General features: G+C 45.0%; 1 protein-coding gene and 1 long non-coding RNA gene across 3 annotated transcripts in view; one reads left to right on the forward strand and one right to left on the reverse strand.

Annotated features, from left to right (window-relative positions):
- The window catches only part of LOC147120404 (ropporin-1-like), an 88,101-nt gene extending 79,173 nt beyond the window's left edge, over nt 1–8,928 (forward strand). For both annotated transcript variants that reach the window (XM_085986288.1, XM_085986289.1), the window contains one exon: nt 8,705–8,928. In XM_085986288.1, the coding sequence (XP_085842414.1) occupies nt 8,705–8,753 (49 nt within the window). In that variant the 3' untranslated portion in view covers nt 8,754–8,928. The remainder of the gene's footprint in view (nt 1–8,704) is intronic.
- The window catches only part of LOC147120405 (uncharacterized), a 48,250-nt gene that overhangs the window by 21,784 nt on the left and 1,874 nt on the right, over nt 1–24,592 (reverse strand). Inside the window, exon 2 of the long non-coding RNA XR_015078188.1 lies at nt 9,387–9,459. This is a non-coding gene — a long non-coding RNA (uncharacterized LOC147120405). The remainder of the gene's footprint in view (nt 1–9,386; nt 9,460–24,592) is intronic.

A 24,592-nucleotide genomic window follows, 5' to 3' on the forward strand; every position in this document is an offset into this window, starting at 1 on the left:
TGGCCTACATGTGACTTCAGACCCACAGCAATGTGGTTGACTCTTAACTGCCCTCTGAAATGGCCTAGGAAGCCACTCAGTTGTACCAAACTGCTACAAAGAAGTATACTAAGAATAAAACCGGAGGGACCACCAGGCATTGACCTAGGCACTGGACACGACAAAGGCACGCCCAGTCGAGCCTGCAAAGTCCTCCTCATTAACATCTGGGGACTTGTGCCAAAATTGGGAGAGCTGTCGCACAGACTAGTCAAGCAACAGCCTGACATAGTCATACTCACAGAATCATACCTTTCAACCAACGTCCCAGACTCCTCCATCAACATCTCTGGGTATGTTATGTCCCATCGGCAGGACAGACCCACCAGATATGGCGGCACCGTGGTATACAGGCGGGAGGGAGTGGTTCTGGGAGTTCTCAACATTGACTCCGGACCCCATGAAGTCTCATGCACCAGGTCAAACATGGGCAAGGAAACCTCCTGCTGATTACGACCTACCACCCTTCCTCAGCTAATGAATCATAGAGTCATAGGGCTGGATTTTCATTCAGGAATCGGGTAGGAGGCGGGACTACAACTTTCGGGGTTGTAGTCCCGCCTCCATCGAGATGTGGCCAATCCACGCGATTTTAACTTGATTGACATTGTTGAGCCCAGGGCCACCCGGCAACAGGTGATGTCACAGACTGAAATTTCATCTGTCAAGAGGTTTTGACAGATGAAATATCAGCATTTCACAGCTGTTTGAAGCTGTCAAACACTGACAGTCTTACTTCTAACCTGAGTCCTTCTCCACAGACTCAATTAGAAATCTCTCCTGCACAGAAAGCTGAAGGCTGTCACTTTTGACAGTTCGCAGCCATTCTGCTTTCTGTGCTGGTGAGATGAGGGACTCCCGAGACCTAAAGGAAGGAAGGCTGAAAAGGTAAGAAAAGGTAATTTAAAATTCTTTAATCACTTTAGACACATCAAACACACTTACCTTTGCACTCATGCACACATCACTCACCTGAACACCGACATCTCGACCCCTCCAAGTCCTTCAACCCGACGGCCTGCCTCCTCTAACTTGGCGTGGTTTGGAGCCATCGGGAATCCCACACTTCAACCTTAAAAATAGGGATTAGGCTAAAAACTGCCCGTTAACTACCTGTTAACAGGCAGTTAATTGGCACTAATCTCTTTCCGCCTCGGGTAGGCGGGTCCCAGTGCGGGGCGGGTACCCGCCCCCTTTGAAACTGGCATGAAGGCGGGTTGGGTGCGGGATGGGGTCGGAACCACTGATTTCGGGATTTTAACCCCCCACACACCTCCAATCCCGACTCCACGGCCCAATGAAAATACTGCCCATAGAGTTATACAGCACAGAAAGAGGCCCTTCGGCCCATCGTGTCTGCGCCGGCCATCAAGCCCTGTCTATTCTCATCCCATTTTCCAGCACTTGGTCCGTAGTCTTGTATGCTATGGCGTTTCAAGTGCTCATCTAAATGCTTCTTGAATGTTGTGAGGGTTCCGGCCTCTACCACCCTTTCAGGCAGTGAGTTCCAGATACCAACCGCCCTCTGGGTGAAAAAGTTTTTCCTCAAATCCCCTCTAAACCGCCTGCCCCTTACCTTGAAACTATGCCCCCTGGTTATTGACCTCTCTACTAAGGGAAAAGTTTCTTTCTATCTACCCTATCTATGCCCCTCATAATTTTGTACACCTCAATCAGGTCCCGCCTCAGCCTTCTCTGCTCTAAGGAAAACAACCCCAGCCTGTCCAGTCTCTATTCATAGCTGAAGCGCTCCAGCCCAGGCAACATCCTGGTGAATCTCCTCTGCGCCCTCTCCAATGCAATCACATCCCTCCTATAGTGTGGCGACCAGAACTGCACACAGTATTCCAGCTGTGGCCTAACTAACGTTTTGTACAGCTCCATCATAACCTCCCTGCTCTTATTTTCTATGCCTTGGCTAATGAAGGCAAGTATCCCATATGCCTTTTTAACCACCTTATCTACCTGTCCTGCTGCCTTCAGGGATCTATGTAGATGCACACCAAGGTCCTTCTGATCCTCTGTCCTTCCTAGGATCCTACCATTCATTGTGTATTCCCTTGCCTTGTTAGTCCTCCCAAAATGCATCACCTCATACTTTTCAGGGTTAAATCCTATTTGCCACTGTTCTGCCCATCTAACCATCCTGTCTATGTCATCCTGTAGCCTAAGGCTTCCCTCCTCGCTATTTACCACTCCACCAATTTTCGTGTCATCTGCAAACTTACTGATCATACCTCCTACATTCATATCTAAATCATTAATGTACACTACAAACAGCAAAGGACCCAGCACCGATCCCTGCGGTACACCACTGGACACAGGCATCCAGTCACAAAAACAACCTTCGACCATCACCCTCTGCCTCCTAAGCCAATTTTGGATCCAATGTGCCAAATTGCCCTGGATCCCATGGGCTCTTACCTTCTTGACCAGTCTCCCATGTGGGACTTTGTCAAAAGCCTTACTGAAGTCCATGTAGACTACATCAACTGCACTACCCTCATCCACACACCTAGTCACCCCATCGAAAAATTCAATCAAATTGGTCAGACATGATCTCCCCCTGACAAAGCCATGCTGACTATCCCTGATTAATCTCTGCCTCTCCAAGTGGATACTAAATCTGTCCCTCAGAATTTTTTCCAATAATTTCCCTACCACTGATGTTAGGCTCGCTGGCCTGTAATTCCCTGGTTTATCCGTACTACCCTTCTTGAACAATGGTACTACGTTAGCTGTTCTCCAGTCCTCTGGCACCTCCCCTGTGGCCAGAGAGGTTCTGAAAATTTGTGTCAGAGCCCCTGCAATCTCCTCCCTTGCCTCACACAGCAGCCTGGGATACATCCCATCAGGGCCTGGGGATTTATCCACTTTTAAGACCGCTAAAACCGCTCGTACCTCCTCCCTCTCAATACTAATTTGTTCAAGTATATCACAATCCCCGTCTGATTTCTATGCCTACATCGTCCTTCTCCATAGTGAACACAGATGCAAAATATTCATTTAAAACCTCACCTACATCTTCCGGCTCTACACACGCATTGCCACTTTGGTCCCTAATGGGCCCTACTCTTTCCCTGGTTATCCTCTTGCCCTTAATATACTTGTAAAACACTTGGGATTTTCCTTTATTTTGCCTGCCAGTGTTTTTTCATGCCCCCTCTTCGCTCTCCTAATTTCTTTTTTAAGTACCCCCCTGCACTTTCTATACTCCTCTAGGGCTTCCACTGTTTTTAGTCCTTTGTATCTGCCAAACGCCTCCCTTTTTTTCCTAATCCATTCTTGTATATCCCTTGACATCCAGGGTTCCCTGGGTTTGTTGGTCCCACCCTTGACCTTTACGGGAACATGTTGGCGTTGTACTCTCTCTATTTCCTTTCTGAAAGACTCCCACTGCTCTGATGTGGATTTTCCCAGAAGTAGCTGATCCCAGTCCACTTTGGCCAGATCCTGCCTTATCATATTAAAATCGGCCTTCCCCCAATTTAGAACCTTTATTTCTGGTCCATCTTTGTCCTTTTCCATGACTACCTTAAATCTCACCGAATTATGGTCACTGTCACCAAAATGCTCTCCTACTGACACTTCTACCACTTGCCTGGCTACGTTCCCTAGAATTAGGTCCAGTACCACCCCCTCTCTTGTAGGACTTTCTACATGCGGGCTCAAAAAGCTCTCCTGGATGTATTTTAAGAATTCCGCACCCTCTAAGCCTTTCACACTCTGACTATCCCAGTTAATATTGGGGAAGTTGAAATCCCCTACTATTATTACCCTATTATTTCTACACTTGTCTGAGATTTGCCTACATATCTGTTCCTCTATCTCCCCCTGACTGTTTGGGGGCCTATAGTACACTCCCAGCAAAGTGCTTGCCTCCTTTTTGTTTTTAAGTTCTACCCATATGACCTCATTGGAAGAACCTGCTAAGATATCATCCCTCCTTACAGCAGTAATTGACTCCTTGATTAATATTGCGACACCCCTCCTCTTTTACACCCCCCTCTGTCTCTCCTGAAGATTCTGTACCCCGGAATATTGAGCTGCCAGTCCTGCCCCTCCCTCAACCATGTCTCTGTGATAGCAACAATATCATACTCCCATGTGTTCATCAACACCTTCAATTCATCTGCCTTACTCGCAAGACTCCTTGCATTAAAATAAATGCCATCCAACCTTGCCATACTCCCTTGTGCGGTTACATATTTGCTCTGCCTTCCAGGCTGACTTGTTTTTTCCTCTATATTTGGCTGTGCATCACACCCAACTATAGCTCCACTCCGTATCCCATCCCCCTGCCAAGTTAGTTTAACCCCCACCCCCCCAACAGTACTAGCAAACCTCCCCGCAAGGATGTTGGTCCCGTTCCGGTTCAGGTGCAACCCGTCCGACTTGTACAGGTCCCACCTTCCCCAGAAGCAGACCCAGTGATCCAGGAAACTAAAGCCCTCCCTCCTGCACCAACTCTTTAGCCACGCATTCATCTGCTCTATCCTCCTATTCCTATATTCACTAGCACATGGCACCGGGAGTAATCCAGAGATTACAACCTTTGAGGTCCTGCTTTTTAATCTGCTACCTAGCTCCCTAAATTCTTGTTGCAGGACCTCATCCTTCTTTCTACCCATGTAGTTGGTACCAATGTGAACCACGACTTCGGACTGTTCGCCCTCCCCCTTCAGAATGCCCTGCAGCCATTCAGTGACATCCTTGACCCTGGCACCAGGGAGGCAACATACCATCCTGGAGTCACGTCTGCGGCCACAGAAACGTCTATCTGTTCCCCTTACGATAGAATCCCCTATCACTATTGCTCTCCCACTCTTTTTCCTCCCCTCCTGTGCAGCTGAGCCACTCGTGGTGCCACGGACTTGGCTCTTGCTGCATTCCCCATAGAAACCATCTCCCCCATCAGTATCCAAAACGGAAAATCTGTTGGAGAGGGAGATGGACCCAGGGGACTCCTGCACTACCTTCCTAGTTCTTTTACTCTGTCTGGCGGTCACCCATTTCCTGTCTGCCTGTGCACTCTTTACCTGCGGTGTGACCACCTCATTAAACGTGCTATCCACGAAGATCTCAGCTTCGCGGATGCTCCATGGTGACTCCAGCCACAACTCCAGTACTCCTCCATGTTGAACATCACTTGGAAAAAGCACTGAGGATAGCAAGGGCACAGAACGTAATCTGGGTGGGGGACTTCAATCTCCATCACCAAGAGTGGTTTGGCAGCACCACTACTGACCAAGCTGGCCGAGTCCTGAAGGACATAGCTGCCAGATTGGGCCTGCAGCAGGTTTTGAGAGAACCAACATGAGGGAAAAACCTACTGGGCTCGTCCTCACCAATCTACCTGTTGCAGATGCTTCTGTCCATGACAGCATTGGTAGCTGTGACCACCGCACAGTCCTTGTGGAGACGAAGTCCCATCTTCACACTGAGGATACCCTCCATTGTGTTGTGTGGCACTACCACCATGCTAAATGGGATAGATTCAGAACAGATCTAGCAGCTCAAAACTGGGCATCCATGAGGTGTTGTGGACCATCAGCAGCAGCAGAATTGTATTCCACCACAATCTGTAAACTCATGGCCTGGCATATCCCTCACTCTACCATTACCATCAAGCCAGGGGACCAACCCCATGACCTCTACTGCCTAGAAGGACAAGGGCAGCAGGCGCATGGGAACACCACCACCTCTAAGTTCCCCTCCAAGTCACACACCATCCTGACTTGGAAATATCTCGCCATTCCTTAATCATCGCTGGGTCAATATCTTGGAACTCCCTCCCTAACAGCACTGTGGGAGTACCTTCACCACATGGACTGCAGCAGTTCAAGAAGGCGGCTCACTACCACCTTCTCAAGGGCAATTAGGGATAGGCAATAAATGCTGGCCTTGCCAGCGACGCCCACATCCCATGAACAAATAAAAAAAAAACTTCCTTGGTTGCTCAACATCAGTTCACTTGTGAAGCAGAATTCCATGAGGTCAATCTAGGAATTGTGTCACCTATGGCTATCATGCTGGAAAGTTGGACTTGGCCTCATTTCGTCTGGGTGATAGTGAGATTAACAAGGAACTACTCAACTCCAAGGCCACCACGGAGTTACTACAATGACCTTCTTCTTGAATCTTCTGAAGAACGTGGTAGTCACGTAGAATTTACAGCACAGAAACAGGCCATTTGGCCCAAATGGTCCACGCTGGTGTTTATGCTCCACATGAGCTTCTTCCCACCCCTCTTCATCTAACCCTATCAGTATATGAAGGAGAAAGTAGGAGAGACAAAAACATGCATCTGCATGGAAAGGACAGACTATTCGGTTCACATACTGTGGATACAAAGAAACTCATTGTGGAGAACCCCAGTATGGAAGATGTTCTGAATCATCTTTGGATCAAATCTTATATTTGTGAAAATGAATCAATAAACTACAGAGAGTCAGCCAATATGTTATATTAACCAAGTTCTAAAATAGTAATTGTAGTGTGTTGCCAGCCCCAATAACATTAAACACTGTGGCCCCGATATTGACTGGAAGGAGTTTTGGTTGGGAAGCCCATAAGTCCGGGTTTCCCCGCATGTTGTGGAGCGTGCGTCTTTATTTTTCTACAGGATCCCCGCCCGGAAATCAGCCTGATTGACAGGCTTTGCTCCCTGTTGGGAACACTCCGAAGGAGGCCGCAGAAGCAGGTAGGGAGCCTGCAGCTATGTTAGTGGGAGCAGGGGAGGAGGGGTCCAATCACCAACCCCAGGGGATCTTTGGATGTGGGGTGTGGGGGGTTCCAATAGTGGAGGGTGGAGTCCAATGGCTGGGAAACAGGTAACTTGTTGGGCTGGGAGAAAGCACTGCTGCTCCTCCTGGCCCACAAGCAGTGCTGTAAGAGCACTTAGCTTTTCCCCAAAGCTATTCTCACCTCTCTTGAGCTGCTGGGTTTCCCGAGGCATTGGTTGGAATCATACATAACACAAAGGAAGTTGGCTGTGGTTGTTGGAGGTCATTCATCCCAATCACATGACATCACTGCAGGAGTTCCTCAGGGCAGTGTCCTAGGCCCAACCATCTTCAGCTGTTTCATCAATGACCTTCCCTCCATCATAAGGTCAGAAGTGGGGATGTTCGCTGATGATTGCACACTGTTCAGCACCATTCGAGACTCGTCAGATACTGACACAGTCCGTGTCCATATGCAGCAAGACCTGGACAACATTCAGACTTGGGCTGACAAGTGGCAAGTAACATTCGCACCACACAATTGCCAGGCAATGACCATCTCCAACAAGCGAGACTCTAACCATCTCCCCTTGACATTCAATGGCATTACCATCGCTGAATCCCCCACTATCAACATCCTGGGGGTTACCATTGATCAGAAACTGAACTGGACCAGCCATATAAATACTGTGGCTACAAGAGCAAGCCAGAGGCTGGGAATTCTGCGGCGAGTGTCTCACCTCCTGACTCCCCAAAGCCTTTCCACCATCTACAAGGCACAAGTCAGGAGTGTGATGGAATACTCTCCACTTGCCTGGATGAGTGCAGCTCCAACAACACTCAAGAAGCTCAACACCATTCAGGGTAAAGCAGCCCGCTTGATTGGCACTCCATCCACCTTCAACATTCACTCCCTCCACCACCGGCGCACTGTGGCTGCAGTGTGTACCATCTACAAGATGCATTGCAGCAACTCGCCAAAGCTCCTTCAACAGCACCTTCCAAACCCGCGACCTCTACCACTTAGAAGGACAAGGGCAGCAGACGCATGGGAACATCACCACCTACAAGTTCCCCTCCAAGCCACACACCATCCTGACTTGGACCTGTATCGCCGTTCCTTCACTGTCGCTGGGCCAAAATCCTGGAACTCCCTTCCTAACAGCATTGTGGGTGTACCTACACCATATGGACTGCAGCGGTTCAAGAAGGCAGCTCACCACCATCTTCTCAAGGGCAATTAGGGATGGGCACTAAATGCAGGCCTAGCCAGCGACGCCCACATCCCATCAATGAATAAAAAAAAATAAAAAAATGTGAGGCTCCCAGCCTCATTATAATAGTTAAATAGGCAACCCGCCTCCTGGGAGCGGGTTAGCTGCCCACCCCCTGTCCCGCCTCTATTAAACCCCGAGGTAGGCGGGTTGGAGGCGGGTTGGGTTCGGGTTTGAGACTTTTAAAATCTCACCCGACCCAAACCCACCCGTTTTTGGGGGTTAAAATTATCCCATGTCTTCCTAAAGAGTGAAAGATTGAATCCTGTTGTAGTGGTGGATTCCACTGGTATTGTCTATTTATATATGCACTCGACATTGAGCCTCTCCTTGAAAATAAGCTATGGTTAGTCATATCATTTGAAGTCTCAGTCTGTTGGCATGCCGGTTGGACTACTGTTGGATCCAAATTTCCTTTGTGTTGATTTGGAATATTTGGCTGATCATACAGTACATACATAACTGGAATTTTATAATATTTATAATCGTGTTTAAACTATAAGTTCAATGTCTCCAGTCATTAAAAGTATAATCTCTATATAAGGGAAGATTTTGAGGAAGCCATCAAGACTTCTGTTTACAAAGTGCATTAAAAAAGAATTATGGAGTACTATTTACTGCCATATTGTCTTCATTTTTATTGTATCTTTTTCTTGTGACCCACAGTGCTGAAAATGATGGACTTGTCAGAGTGAGTGATTTCACCAACTGCTGACTGCACAAGTAATAAATCATACAGGAACTTCAGAAATGTGAAGGTCACGTAACAGATGAAATGCATTTCATCTTTAGAAACAACACTTCTTGGTAATGAAGTTACTTTGTCAGTAGTGCTGCTTAAGTTTGCATACATCAATAAACCTCTTAATCTAGTGAGGTAATGTATTTTCTGAGGCCTGTGTTTATGTATCAATAACAGATATATTATAGGAGCTCCTAACATCCATACAAAGTAATTATCTGGCTTATTCAAACCGTTCTGTTTTCTTATTACCTGAAGAGCATACCTAATCAAAATAATCGTCAGCACTACATTGGCAGGAAACTCTATCAAGTTCAACACCAATTCATGTTTTCTTATATTAATTTTAAACAGCATTTATAAAAATAATGTTTTTTCATTTAATTAGCTAGTAATGACAAATTTTCTGTAATGTGCTATGTGTAAGTGTGTGTGATTGTAAACTGAAAATTTAAAGCCTCCCAAAGGCTCTCAACATCCCAAGCAGCTCTTGTCTGCTTGCTGCCCAGAATCTCCAAATACTCTCTCACTGATAAGTGTCAAATATACTCTCCACCTCATTCTGTAACTTTCATTCCAAGGAACAAGATGTTGTTTTCTACTCACCTTCTGCAATTTTGTCCACTTCTCCTACGGATGAGATGAGAAAGTAGAGCCATTTGGGAAGAGGCTGAAGATGCTTGAGAAGGATGAATACAAAGAAAAGTCGCAGCTGATAATGGTGCCAGGGAGTCGGCTATATCAAACTAAAAGCGGAATTAACGATGCCTTAAAATATGCATTTGTCACGAGGAAGCTGCTTAGCATGCAAAGCTAGATGAGGCACCCTTCCTGAGGTTTACACAGCAACTTCAGAAATGCACATTAGTTGCCCTATTCTACAGAAAAAGTACTATAGCTCAACAAGACACTGAATGGAATTACAAAATTCACAGCCAACATGATGATTGAATAGATGGAAAACATCGCAGTTTAAGGCAGCTGTCTTTCTTCAGGGAGAAGCTGTCATCTGATATAGGCATCATAGATTCCTTCAGGAAAAAATTTAAGAAAATAATTGGAAAAAAAAACCTGGAACAAGTCTACAGCTTCAACAAGGCAGACCAATTCTATAAAATCCTGCCCAATAAGACACAGTGCATCTCCAAAGTCGGCCACGCCAAGTTGCATGCATAGCAAGGGCTGCCTCACAAACCTAGCATGCAGAAGCATCACTGGGGCACATAAACTACATTGATGCTGATCAGAAAATCTGTCAAGCCCTGAGTTTTCAAGAATCTTACCCTCAACCTCCTTCCCATCTCTTACAAAGCCCAGGCTAGTACTTGAATGTCAAGTTGTTCATGGAATGAATGGTTTAATTCTCAGCTTGTATTCCATGCAATGCACCATCTATGGTATCAGAAACTTCCAGCCAAGGTCATTCTTATCATGAATCCCTTCAGAACAGAGGATCCCTTCGCAGCATGGCAGCATCGCTCTGTTAACAGAAGCTTTAAGTTTTTCTTGACTACTGTAAATTTGAAAATATTTTTTCTGAGTAATTGTTTAATGTGAAAAATATTTTGAAAACGCACTCTATATGTAAGAAAAACAGAACACCAGTGCTGCTGAATTTTCGGTCCACTGAATGGGTTCCAATTTACTTTGAGCGAGCAGGAGCCTCCGATTAGCTACTTGGAGTCTATGTAAAGAAATTGGCATGCGAGCAAAATTAAGCTGACTCTATTTCTTCTCTTTCATGTAATCACAAATGAACCTAAAACTTACTTAAATGAATTTCCATATCATGTGCAAGATTATGTAAAAGGTTCTGTTGAATAGATTTTTATAATGCTTATCATATTTAGTTTCAAACATTATCAAATTAACATTACACAAAGATAAGGTAAGCTTGCCTTTTAGCCTTTAGATTATAAGAGAAGGTAAGATTTAGGGGACTCTGTGGCATTCAGGTTCTAGCAAAGTGGTGTTTAAAATCATGAAGGGTTTAGATAGAGTAAACAAAGAGAAACGGTTTCCAATGGTTGAGGGGTCAATAACCAGATGACACAGATTTAAGGTGATTGGCAAAAGAACCAGAGACAACATGAGGATAAACTTTTTTATGCAACAAGTGGTTAGGATTTGGAGTGCATTGCTTGATAGGGCGGTGGAAACAGATTCAATGGTAGCTTTTAAAAGGGAATTGGATAAATACTTGAAGGAGAAAAAAAATTGCAGGGGTATGGGAAAAGAGCGGGGAGTGGGACTAATTGGATTGTTCTTCGAAAGAGCTGGGGCAGACTTGATGGGCTGAACAACCTCCTTCTGTGCGTGCTGTACTATTCTATGATTCTATGATTAGCTCAATAAATCCTACATAATTACATAGCCGTGAGTTAAAATAATTTCCATATTCCTTTAAGAATTCAATGTTCAGATCTTAATTAAATTCTACAATTAAGTAGAGAAAACAATTGTTTTACATTGCACTTCAGAAATCGTACACCAACCATTGTATAAGAACAGTTACAATGAATTCCACAAATAACAATAAAAGCCTTTAGACAGTTAGATGAATGTAGATAATTTTACCGTCACTTACAAGTGATAACACAATATGTGTTGAATACTTCCAGCAATGTTAATGACACTATGCACATTCCAAAACACAGCAGTAAATAATTACAAGTAAACTAAAAATACCAACCGTGCCAATTATTAAGATGCAACGAATTAATGTAAGTACTACATATTCTGATCTTTCAAAAGGTGTACAACACCAGTGCTATAAAAGTCACACTTGGACTAGGGTTTAATATTACCAATTAATGTGTCAAGCCTTGAAAAACTGACATAACTTGCAATACAGATTAACCTTAATGGATGCATTATAAGGCACTACAAAGCAATACCAATGATTATCTCCAGCCTCATGGTCTAATGCATGCAATAAATCTATTCACATCACATTATGTAAGTGCATTGTTCTGAATGGACACTTATGAAAAGTGAGCACTGCAACATTTTTTTTAATTGAGAAAATAATTTACAACTGGCAGAAGCCAGCTAGCCTCTACACAAATATATATATATATATATATATATATAATTTGACAGTAAAACCACTGCGACAAAGATTCGTTTTTTTTGTCTTGAACATTATTTTTTTGATTCTTTCTTGATGGTCACGACACACACATGGTAAATATTATTTTCTGCATGCTATAGAATATAAGTTATAGCTTTGGGCCAAATGTATTAATATGCATCTAAAGTTTGATTCCTTTCAAACAGAAATGAGTTTTGTAAGTTAATGTCTGTTGAATATAATCATTAGTGTCAATCTGTCAAGTAGTGTTCTTGATGGCTAGGCGACACTTAATTCCGCAAATACAAAGTAGATTGGGACATACATCTTTTGTAACTGACAACCTGTTGAACAGCTGTTACCCTAAGGTAATTATGAGAGATACAAATGTCTAACGCTCTTTGTTTTTGTATATCTTCAAGGGATTTTGAATGATATATCTACGTCTCATTTTATACCAGCTAGTCAGTCAGGCTGAGGCCAGCAGACAGACTAAGTTAGATCTGGTTCCCTGGTAGCATTTTGTCACAAAAGAAGTGAATGATTGTGTTTCAAAGCTCAATCTTGTACTAAGAAACAGTATAGGAAAAGTGTCTGTTATTTTGACATTTTGAGGAGGGTGGTAAAGTTTATAATTATTGTAAATATACTGTTTATACCGAGTACTGTTCATGTATTTGTTTAATGTCAAATAAATGTGTCTGTTGATTTATAGCCTGAGCCTCGATCTGATAGTATATATTCATACACCTATGAAGATGAGGTCATGCGGCGGCACATGACATATTCCGGTAAACTGGAATTTGATGGAAAGGGCTATTTGTTTGATCCTGGAGTCTCACAACACTTACCCAGATATTGGGCACACTCTAGTTCATAAGGGAAGTGAGGTTCACTTCCGGAAGTGGCCATTGATGCTGGACCCATGAAAGATATCGACTGTAAAAACTCAAAACTGTATCAACCACAATCATCAACCTTAACCCATTTAATCACCTGAGGAAAAATGTTGTAGGTACTCCCTACCCAACACAAAGGTGAATTGAATGAAACTCCAGAGTATCTACGTAACCTTACAAATTGAACTATTTATCCTTTTTCCTCGGTATGACATTTTCATGGCCCCAGTGATCTTGAACCAGTTCGTAGAGTGCTATGCACAGCCAGCAGACCTCCGTTACTATAATGACTGCACCTCCCTGTGGGTCACATTGAACTCAGTGATACGTGCAGAACTAGGCTCGTTGTGTGGATAATTTTTAAAGCGACAGTGAGCAAGAGCAGTCCCACCCCAAGTCTCTCATCGAGATATCCTCCCTCAGCCTCTGCAGTGAGTAACTCCTCCTACCTCGGTGATTTCAATGTTCATCTTAAATGACCTTGTCCTCTCTCGTATGATTTCACTGCACTCCTGTACTCCCTTAATCTTTCCTTCCAAATAAACTCTCCTACCCTTATTCAAGGCTACCACCTCAACCTTGCCATCTCACTAGGCCTTTGGACACCCATGATCTAGATCACAGATAAGGCCATCACTTCCTTGTATCTCTCATCACCCACAACCCCTACCCCCTTCCAGTCCCACTTCCTTCTGTGTTTGCCCCTGGAAAAAACTCTCTCATCCAAGTCACTTACAATTGCACTTTCAACCTGCCTTCCATTTGCCACAATGCTTCTGCTGCTGTCAATCTACTCAATCACTTTCTCACCTCCATCTTTGATGCCCTTGTTCCCAACAAAACCTTTATACTTGATCCAGGCTTTTCAGATATTTGTAATCCTATTTACCCACCACTTTATAAAACTTGCTTAAGCTGTAAGCAATTTTATTAATTCTTCCCTTCCTAAAACCTCCCATTCCCAGTAAATCACATAATGAAAGTATTATTTTTTTCTTTACTCTTGGCAGATTTTCATCATTTTCTTAAAAAGAGCAGTCTGCACTCAGGGTGTTGGCTTGCTTTTTTTCTTCTCCTCAGGCTGCTAAATTCCGTTCTACTTTTCCCGTTTCCATTTCAAACCTGCTTTTCCCCCGCTAAGAAATTGGCTGAAGGGTAGGAAAAAACAAGTACTCATTGGAGGAGTTATGTCAGAGTGGAGTACCTCAGGCTCAGTGCAGGACCACTAATGTTTCTAATTTACATCAATTACCTGGACTCAGAAGCTCAATGCAGAGTAGTCAAATTTGCAGATCATGAACTAAGAAGTGGCTCAATAATTATAGAATGAGTAAGAGCAATGGCACAAGAGATCTGCCTTTGCCTACCATGCTTCAGCAGGGACAATGTCACCAAGTTGTGCCATCACTTGGGGCCTGACCTGCAGACTATATCCAGCACAGGCACAGCCTACTTGTTGCATTTTGAGTGGAATGTGAAGCTCTGCAGTTATATCCCCTAAAATTATTGTCGTTTTAAGAGCTAAGTGTCACCAGTATACAAAGGGATTGAAGAGGATTGAAGGGATATGTGACCTCTACTCCTGATGAAGAACTTCTCCAATGTGCAATGCTAAACAATAGTTCCAGTCCTATCCACCCAGTCCAACTTACAAATTAACTTTGCATGGTCTGGCCATTTTCCCAGGGCCAGCAACACCTTGTTCCTACTTTGAAGGTGGCCTCCTTCAAATTGATGTATCTCCACAACAGGAATGAGAGAGGACTCAGATAAATTGCCGATTTCACTCACAAGAGATTCGGCACCCTCAATGGACTTTCAGTTGTCTTTGATCCAGAATGCTTCAGCTGAAAAACATGCCATACAGTACACAAAAATGCATTAGAAATAAAAGGGGGGCTTTTGGCAGTTACAAAAGACTAAAGACGGAAGAAGCCCTAGAGGAGTATAAAAAATGCAGGGGCATACTTAAAAAAGAAATTAGGAGGGCGAGGAGGGGCCATGAAATAACACTGGCGAGCAAAATAAAGGAAAATCCTAAGATGTTTTATAAGTATATTAAGGGCAAGAGGATAACCAGGGAAAGGGTAGGGCCCATTAGGGACCAAAGTGGCAATGTGTGTGTAGAGCCAGATGATGTAGGCGGGGTTTTAAATGAATTTTTTGCATCTGTGTTCACTATGGAGAAAGACGATGCAGACATAGAAATCGGGCAAGGGGGCTGTGACATACTTGAACATATTAGCATCGAGAGGGAGGAGGTGCTAGCGGTTTTAGCAGGCCAAAAAGTGGATAAATCCCCAGGCCCAGACGAGATGTATCCCAGGCTGCTGTGGGAGGCAAGGGAGGAGATTGCAGGGGCTCTGACACAAATTTTCAGAACCTCTCTGGCCACAGGGGATGTACCAGAGGACTGGAGAACAGCTAACGTAGTACCATTATTCAAGAAGGGTAGCAGGGATAAACCAGGGAATTACAGGCCAGTGAGCCTAACATCTGTGGTAGGGAAATTATTGGAAAAAATTCTGAGGGACAAAATTAGTCTCCACTTGGAGAGGCAAGGATTAATCGGGGATAGTCAGCATGGCTTTGTCAAGGGTAAATCATGTCTGACAAATCTGATTGAATTTTTCGAGGGGGTGACTAGGGGGGTGGATGAGGGAAATGCTGTGGATGTGGTTTACATGGACTTCAGTAAAGCTTTTGACAAAGTCCCGCATAGGAGACTGGTCAAGAAGGTAAGAGCCCATGGGATCCAGGGTGCCTTGGCGCGTTGGATCCTAAACTGGCTGAGTGGCAGGAGGCAGAGGGTGATGGTCGAAGGTTGCTTTTGTGACTGGAAGCCTGTGTCCAGTGGGGTACCTCAGGGATCGGTGCTGGGTCCCTTGTTGTTTGTGATCTACATAAATGATTTGGATGAGAATGTAAAAGGTATGATCAGTAAGTTCGCAGATGACACGAAAATTGGTGGGGTGGTAAATTGTGAGGAGGAAAGCCTCAGGCTACAGGATGATATAAACGGGTTGGTCAGATGGGCGGAAAAGTGGCAAATGGAATTTAACCCTGAAAAGTGCGAGGTGATGCATTTTGGACGGACAAATAAGGCAAGGGAATACACAATGAGTGGTAGGACCCTAGGAAGTACAGAGTGTCAGAGGGACCTTGGTGTACATGTACATAGATCCCTGAAGGCAGCGGAACAGGTAGATAAGGTGGTTAAAAAGGCATATGGGATACTTGCCTTCATTAGCCGAGGCATAGAATATAAGAGCAGGGAGGTTATGATGGAACTGTACAAAACGCTGGTGAGGCCACAGCTGGAGTACTGTGTGCAGTTCTGGTCGCCTCACTATAGGAAGGATGTGATTGCTTTGGAGAGGGTGCAGAGAAGATTCACCAGGATGTTACCTGGGATGGAGCGCCTCAGCTATGAAGAGAGGCTGGACAGGCTGGGGTTGTTTTCCTTGGAGCAAAGAAGGCTGAGGGGGGACCTGATTGAGGTGTACAAAATGATGAGGGGCATAGATAGGGTAGACAAAGAGGAACTTTTCCCCTTAGTAGGGGGGTCAATAACAAGGGGGCATAGATTCAGGGTAAGGGGCAGGAGATTTAGAGGGGATTTGAGGAGGAACTTTTTCACCCAGAGGGTGGTTGGAAGGTGGAACTCAATGCCTGAAAGGGTGGTAGAGGCAGGAACCCTCACAACATTCAAGAAGCATTTGGATGAGCACTTGAAATGCCATTGCATACAAGGCTATGGACCAAATGCTGGAAAATGGGATTAGACTGGACAGGGATGGATGGGCGGCGCAGACACGATGGGCCGAAGGGCCTCTTTCTGTGCTGTAAAACTCTATGACTCTATGACTCTATGACCACTGCACCCCAGGATCAAAAGTTGTGTAATTCCTCACTTGCTCATGTGCTAATCTTGGGCTGGAAGTTGCAGCAGTTCAGCCCCCTCCCCACCCCCCCACACAGAACGCCAACTCAGGGCCAAGTGTGCCATCACAAAAATTGGCAGTGTGGCTCAAACACCCTGAGCTCAGACCCCAAGGTCAAAACAATGGGATCTGCTGCCTTCCCACCAATCAAATTGGATAAGGCCAAATCAGTACATACCCCTAAAAGGCAATTAACAAATAAGGTAACAGACGGTTTCAAGCTAAAAGGAAAGGCTTACACAAATACAAGGAAAAGTGAAAATGGATAATAAGGAAATGGCAACCTTGTTAAATGAATACTTTGTATCTGTTTCCACAGTGGAGGAAGAGGACAAAATACCAGCAGTACAAGGGAACTTAACAATATGTCAAGGGGTGGAACTTAGTGCATTTGATATTAGGGAAAAAATGGTAATGGAGAAAATAATGGGACTTCAAATAGACAAATCTGAAGGCACTGGTGGTCTCCACCCTAAAGTATTTATAGAAATAGATGTGGAAATTGCAGATGAGTTACTTATTGATTTGGGATTTGTGCTGTTGGATAGGAAAATTGCAAATGTCACTCCATTATTTAAGGGTGGGAGAGAGAAACCAGGGCCGGAATTTTACCGGTGCTCAGAGTGCGGGTTTGGAGGTGGGTCTGCTGTCAAAATCACAAAGATTGACAGCGGGTCGGTATCCCGCTGGAAACCCGCCTCCTTGTCAGTTTCCCAAGTGTCGGGTCTGTCCGCCTGCAGCCTCTGCCTGTCTCCAGTACACCGCACTGCGCATGCTCCAAACACAGCCGGGTACTGTGCCTGCGCACTGGGCTACTGTAGTCTGGGTGTGGCACATTCCTGCAAAGTCCAAGCCATTCCTTTCACACTCATCAGCATCGCCGGGGAGGGGGCTACCCTTATGTCTCACCATTCACTGCAACTCACTAAGCCACTTCCAAAGGTGCACACAAATCTGTCCAAGAACACAAAGTGTTGAAAATAAAGATTTCAATGTTTGACAGCACATTATCAGAAACTTAACATGAACATTAGCTAAATCACCCAAGTGCCTACCCTTGTATGTTCTTTGCTGGTATGCTTGCAGTAGGATGAGGGTGAGTGTGAGGGGTGGCTAGTGAGATGGGAAGTGATAATGTAGATAGAGAGGGATGAGTGGTGGTGCAAAGTAAGTTAGTGTGGGTAAAGATGTGCAGGAGTAGGGTAGGGAAGGCAGAATGATGGGGATGTGATGAGTGGCAGAGCAGGATGAGGTTGAGCGTGGCTTGGCATTAATGTTTTGTGATCTACTGAGATCATTGAAAGGTTTGCGCCACTGCAGCCTGGTCCTCCTGACGACATCCCTGTTTGTGCCCTCCTGTGCAATGTGCAACCAGCCTGCGTGGTCTTCTGGGGAGGTCTCTTCCGCCCACTGGAAGTGAAGAGAACCTCCCTGCGTGCTGTGACTCCCTCGGTGCAGCCGTCCACCTTTGTGTAGTGCTTGTCAGTGTTCGCAGCACCTCAGTACTGCAGAACACTCACAGCACAACTATCAAAATAATTGTGGACATGGCCCCTTTAAGGAAACCGGCTGATGACGTGTCATCAAATGACATAATCAGACCCGCTTCCTTTTAATTGGCCGGGAACCTCGCAAGGCGGGCTTAACAGGCCCAATCAACGGAAAATTCTTCTCACAAGAGCAGGATGGAGTCGGAAGTGGGGTCGCAACCCGCCACCTACCTCAGCCACACTGAGCCCGCCTCAGTAGGTGAAACTGCGGCCCAAGTAATTACAAACCTGTCAGTCTAACGTCAGTTGTGGAGAAGTTACTAGAATGTCATTAGGGACAGAGTGACTGAGCGCTTGGACAAATATGAGCTGATCATAGAGGGCCAGCATGGATTTATGAAAGGTAGATCATGTCTGAATAATCTAGTTGAATTCTATGAGGTCACTAACATAGTGGATAGGGGAGTGTCTACAGATCTTGTCTACATGAACTTCCAGAAGGCATTTGATAAGATCCCCACAAGAAATTATTAGCAAAAATGAGACGTACGGAATTGGAGGCAATCTTGTCACATGGTCGGTAATTGATTGGGAGGTAGAAGACAGAGAGTAGGGACAAAGGATTAGTTCTCTAATCTAGTTTAAGGGATTTCTGGTCCCGCCTGCAGGGTTGCAACTGCTGTAGGGGTGCTGATCCTGTAGTCAGTGGCCAGGATAAAATGAGTGGTTTCATCTCCAACCACCACCACCCTGCCCCCCATTGAAATCAATGGAAATAAAAATCGGGAGAGATCTAAGACTGGTTGCCGACTCGCTATCACCCATTTTACACTATCGCACAAAGTCAAGATCTACCCCTCTATCTTCAGTAGATGTAGGATATCTTTAGTTAGAAGATTCTCTTTGTCTTCTGTAGTCTTCTTCTGTAGTACTCTTTAGCTAGCCGATGTGGAAAGGTACCTTTACAAGTACAAAGTATATCCAGGGCAGAAAGTAAGGGATCATATAAGTCAAATTGTGAATGTATACCAGCCAGTTACAGGGAGAGGTAAGTGTGTCATTTAATTGTACAAGTTATCCGAGATCAAGGAAGGTGAGAGTTAAGACAGCCAACTCAGATACAATCATGTGCATAAGGTGGGTTCAGTCGGAACGGAGAATCCAAGTGGAACAGATAATTCCACCCTGAATGGTCTCATCAACTCAACGTTCCAAAAACTAATGTCACCTACCCAGGAGAGGAAGAAAATCAACTCAACCATGCCGCTCATCCAAGTTTAATGCTAGATTAATCTCACCGATATTCTATCAGTCTCAAACACTGACCTCAGCTATAATTTGATAATCAGCGATCCCATTAATGCTGAATTACAGTTACACTACTGAATTGCCTTTGAAACCTATTAGTAATTTTGTGAAGTAACTGTCTATTATTTGTTATTTAAATTGCTATGACTATATCAATTGTTTGTATACTCAATGTTTAAATTTAAGTAGTGATTATTGTGGTTTCTAGTCAATAAATAGTTGTTAGTGCATGACATGTTGTCTGACTACTTTAATTTCACATGAAATTCATTCACTCAGTAGCTTGTGGGTATCCTAATTGAGGGTTGGTGATGTAAATTCATATACAATGTGAACTGGGTGATGTAATAATGTTCAGCAAGCCCAACTTGGGCATTATTCACTCCTAAATGTAAACCCCAGATGATCCCTTAGTGAGAAATGAAGGTGAGAGGGTTAAGGATTCATCTGGTCTCTTGGCATACATTTGTTGGAATACTAATCCCAGTGTTCTTACATTGTGAAGTGCTTTGGGATGTCCTAAGGAAATGAAAGGTGTTATATATGTAGCAGTTTGTTTTTTCATTATAAAAACACATCTTAGCTCGACGGAAATAATGGAATTTAGGATGGAGGATGTCATCTAGTCCTAAACCCACTGGCCCAGATTTTGCATTCACCGTCATTACCCCTCTGAAACTGACTGCATTCACCGTCATTACCCCTCTGAAACTGACCGCAACCTCAGGATTTAGCGCATGCGCAGGTAAACGGGGAAATTTGGAAGATGCGGTCAGTCATTTACTGCTCCGCCACAGGTTGTGCCGTGGAACTCCCCAGAGCCAGCAATCAGTTGAAATCACAGATAAGGACGAAAACGTTCCTTTTACGATGGAATATCGATGTTAAAAAAAAACTAAAACTTAAAGCCTTGTTGAAAGAGGTGTAACTGGGTTTTTAACGGCGTACTGATTGTTGAACAACCGTTCTGGCCCTGAAAAACTAATTTTATATTTGTGGAACGTCACATTTTTCCATTAATATGATTAAGAATTACAAGTTTTATATATATTTTTTTAAAGTTTATTATATTTCAGCTTCTATCTTAATCATATGTGTATGTCCCAATCTTTATTTCGCTCTCTGTAAAATTTATAAAAAGTAAATTAGAATCTCTGCATTTTACTTCCAAATTTGCTGTCTGTGAGAATTCTTCAATGTGATTGGCTGCTTAGCCAGCTTGATGTCATCACTGTTGCTGGACACTTAGGATTCGCTTGATTTGGCGCCAAATCAAACAAAAGGAGAGTTGAAATTCACACCACAGAGATCACTAGATCGTTGTGGGCAGTTTTCTTCGAGGTTTGCGGCGAGCGCCGTCGCTGCGTCACTAGCCGCAAATTCTGGGCCATTATTTTCAGGACTGCAGTCTTGTTAGAGCGGATGCACCTCATTTCCAACAAAACCTAAATGGGGCAGAAACTCGGCGAATCCAAATATCAACATCCCCCACAAAGATCTGTCAGGTTTCTGTCCTATTAAATAATCAGAATTTTGGGGCCTCTATAGTGAAATCTACTGTATTGATTCTCCACTACTGTCTGCTCTTAAAGTTCTATAAGCCTGATCTGTAGTTTATAGGCCAAGTTCCACCGTCCGATATTCTTCTGCTATTGAAGATTAGGAGAAGAGGACTTAGTTAATTCAGTGAGCCAATTATAGTAAAAAGGGTTTCTATTTGACCCATAGATCAACAAATATTGGATATAAGTCACACTCTGGTTCATAGAAAGTAGGATTTACTTATGGGCACGATCTTCTGTGCAAAATATAATGAATGTCTAGTGAAGTCCTATTAACGATAGATGTGACCTCATCTAACCAAGACAAATTCATCGCACACAAAAAGCATAATGTTGGAGAGGAATAGCCCATCTGCCATGTCCTCCAAGGAGTCGACAAGGGCAACATATCCTCCAACAGTCAGACACTTTTTGATGACTGTAAAAACCGTCTGCTTGATTTGCAGGAAGACGGCCTTCCTATACATTTGAGGCAGTCACCATGGCCGAAAACCTCAGCCATGGCTTTCATACATGCTTTAATGGACACAATGTATTGTATAAAGTATTTCACGCTATTTTTTCAGGCGATGACCTGGAATTTGCAGTGGGTAATAACAGCGAACAAACAGCGTTCACTGTTATTACCCCCTTTGAAATTGATTGCAACTTCAGGATTTAGCACATGTGCATCCCAACGCAGAAATCCTCAAGTTGTGGTCAGTCATTTACTGCTCTGGCACTGGCAGTGTTGTGCCCACCACCCCCACATAGCCGGTAATCAGTGAAACTGACAAAAACTGAACGTAGTTCTCCAGGTAGGGTCTGACCAAGGCTCTGTACAACCGAAGCATCACTTCCTCATTTTTGAATTCCATCCCCCTTGAGATAAAGGTCAACATTCTCAAGTCTTTTTGATTATTTTTGTACCTGTACATAATGTTCCCCCCAATTTTAAATTTGGGTGCGTGGTCCCTTTAACGGGCTGCACGGCCTATTCAAAGTTTCTCGCATGCATGAAATTTTACATTGGAAAAGCCGGTCCCAGGTAGTGTTGAACCGGCAGACGGCTGCACAGCTTAGAAGGAACGTTGCCTCTGCACTAGCTTTTAGTGATTTGTGTATATGGGTAACTAAATCCCTTTGCTCTTCATCTCTCACCATTAAGAAAATATTCAGATTTGTCTTTCTCAGATTCAAAGTGAATTACCTCACATAACAACAGAAAATGCTGGAAATACTCAGCAGGCCAGGCAGCATCCGTGGAGAGAAACAGAGTTAACGTTTCAGGTCTGGGACCCTTCATCAGAACTGGAAAAAGCTGGAGATGTAACAGATATTAAGCAGGTGCAGAGACAGGGGGGCGGGGGGGGGGGGGGGGGAGGGAGGAGGAAGGAATTGAAAGAACATGCTGTGAAAATGTTGCAAATGGGAATGGCAAAATCATACAGCATGAAAAATGGGAGCAGGGATTATTATCTGAAATTGTTGAACTCGATGTTGAGTCCGGCCGGCTGTAAAGTGCCCAATTGAAAGATGAGGTGCTGTTCCTCGAGCTTACGTTGAGCTTCATTAGAACAATGTAATAGGCCGAGGACAGAGAGATCAGAGTGGGAGTGAAGTGGAGAATTAAAGTGACAGGCGACCGGAAGCTCAGGGTCACCCTTACGGACTGAACGGAGGTGTTCCGCAAAGCGGTCGCCCAATCTGCGTTTGGTCTCCCCAATGTAGAGGAGACCGCATCGTGAGCAGCGAATACAGTATATTAAATTGCAAGAAGTACAAGTAAATCGCTGTTTCACCTGGAAGGGGTGTTTGGGGCCCCGGACAGCGGGAAGGGAGGAGGTAAAAGGGCATGTGTTGCATCTCCTGCGCTTGCACGGGAAGGTGCCAGGTGAAGGAGAAGGGCTGTTGGGGGTGATTGAGGAGTGGACCAGGGTGTCACGGAGTTAGGAGGTGGTGTTGGAGAGCCAAACAAGGGTGGTGCTGTTGTTGTTTGGCGAACCGACCTCTACCATGCGGAAGCTGAACGCCAACTCTCCAACATCTCCTCCTACCTCCGCCTGGACCACGACCCCACTAGCAAACATCAAGCCATTGTTTCCAAGTGTGTCACTGACCTCATCTCCTCTGGAGATCTTCCCTCCATGGCCGCCAACCTCATAGTCCCCCAACCCCGCACAGCCCGCTTCTACCTCCTTCCCAAGATCCACAAACAGGACTGCCCTGGTAGACCCATCGTTTCAGCCTGTTCTTGCCCCACAGAACTTATCACTTTCTATCTCGACTCTTTTTTCTCCCCTTGTCCAGTCTCTTCCCACCTACATTCGCGACTCTTCCGATGCCCTCCGTCACTTTAAGTTTCCAGTTTCCTGGCCCCAACCGTCTCCTTTTCACTATAGACGTCCAATCCCTCTACACCTCCATCCCCCACCAGGACAGCCTTCAGGCGCTCCGTTTCTTCCTTGAACAGAGGCCCAACCAGTCCCCATCCACCACCACCCTCCTCCGCCTGGCTGAACTTGTTCTCACATTGAACAACTTCTCCTTTGACTCCACTCACTTCCTCCAAATTAAAGGTGTTGCTATGGGAACCCGCATGGGCCCTTGCTATGCCTGCCTGTTCATGGGATATGTGGAACATTCTTTGTTCCAGTCCTACTCGGGTCTCCTCCCTCACCTCTTTTTCTGGTACATCGATGACTGTATTGGTGCCGTTTCCTGCTCTCGCCCTGAACTAGGTAAGTTAATTCACTTTACTTCCAATTTCCACCCTTCCCTCACCTTCACATGGTCCATCTCCGACTCTTCCCTTCCTTGACTTCTCTGTCTCCATTTCTGGCGATCGGCTTTCGACAAACATCCACTACAAGCCCACCGACTCCCACAGCTACCTGGACTACACTTCCTCCCACCCCGCTTCCTGTAAAGGACTCTATTCCATTCTCCCAGTTTCTCCGTCGCGTCTGTTCTGACGATGCCACCTTCCATACCAGTGCTTCCGACATGTCTTCCTTTTTCCTCAACCGAGGATTCCCCTCAACTGTGGTTGACACGGCCCTTGACCCTGTCCATTCTATTTCCCGCACTTCTGCTCTCACCCCTTCCCCTCCCTCCCAGAACCATGATAGGGTTCCCCTTGTCCTCACCTTTCACCCCACCAGCCTCCACATTCAACGGATCATCCTCCGCCATTTCCGACACCTCCAACATGATCCCACCACCAAACACATCTTCCCCTCACCTCCCCTTTCAGCATTCCGAAGGGACCGCTCCCTCCGCGACACCCTGGTCCACTCCTCAATCACCCCCAACAGCCCTTCTCCTTCACCTGGCACCTTCCCGTGCAAGCACAGGAGATGCAACACATGCCCTTTTACCTCCTCCCTTCCCACTGTCCAGGGCCCCAAACACCCCTTCCAGGTGAAACAGTGACGTACTTGTACTTCTTGCAATTTAATATACTGTATTCGCTGCTCACGATGCAGTCTCCTCTACATTGGGGAGGCCAAACGCAGATTGGGCGACCGCTTTGCGGAACACCTCCGTTCAGTCCG

Source organism: Somniosus microcephalus, chromosome 4 (assembly GCF_052327205.1).
Source record: "Somniosus microcephalus isolate GS21.2 chromosome 4, FLI_Smic_1.0, whole genome shotgun sequence".
Lineage (NCBI taxonomy): Eukaryota > Metazoa > Chordata > Chondrichthyes > Squaliformes > Somniosidae > Somniosus > Somniosus microcephalus.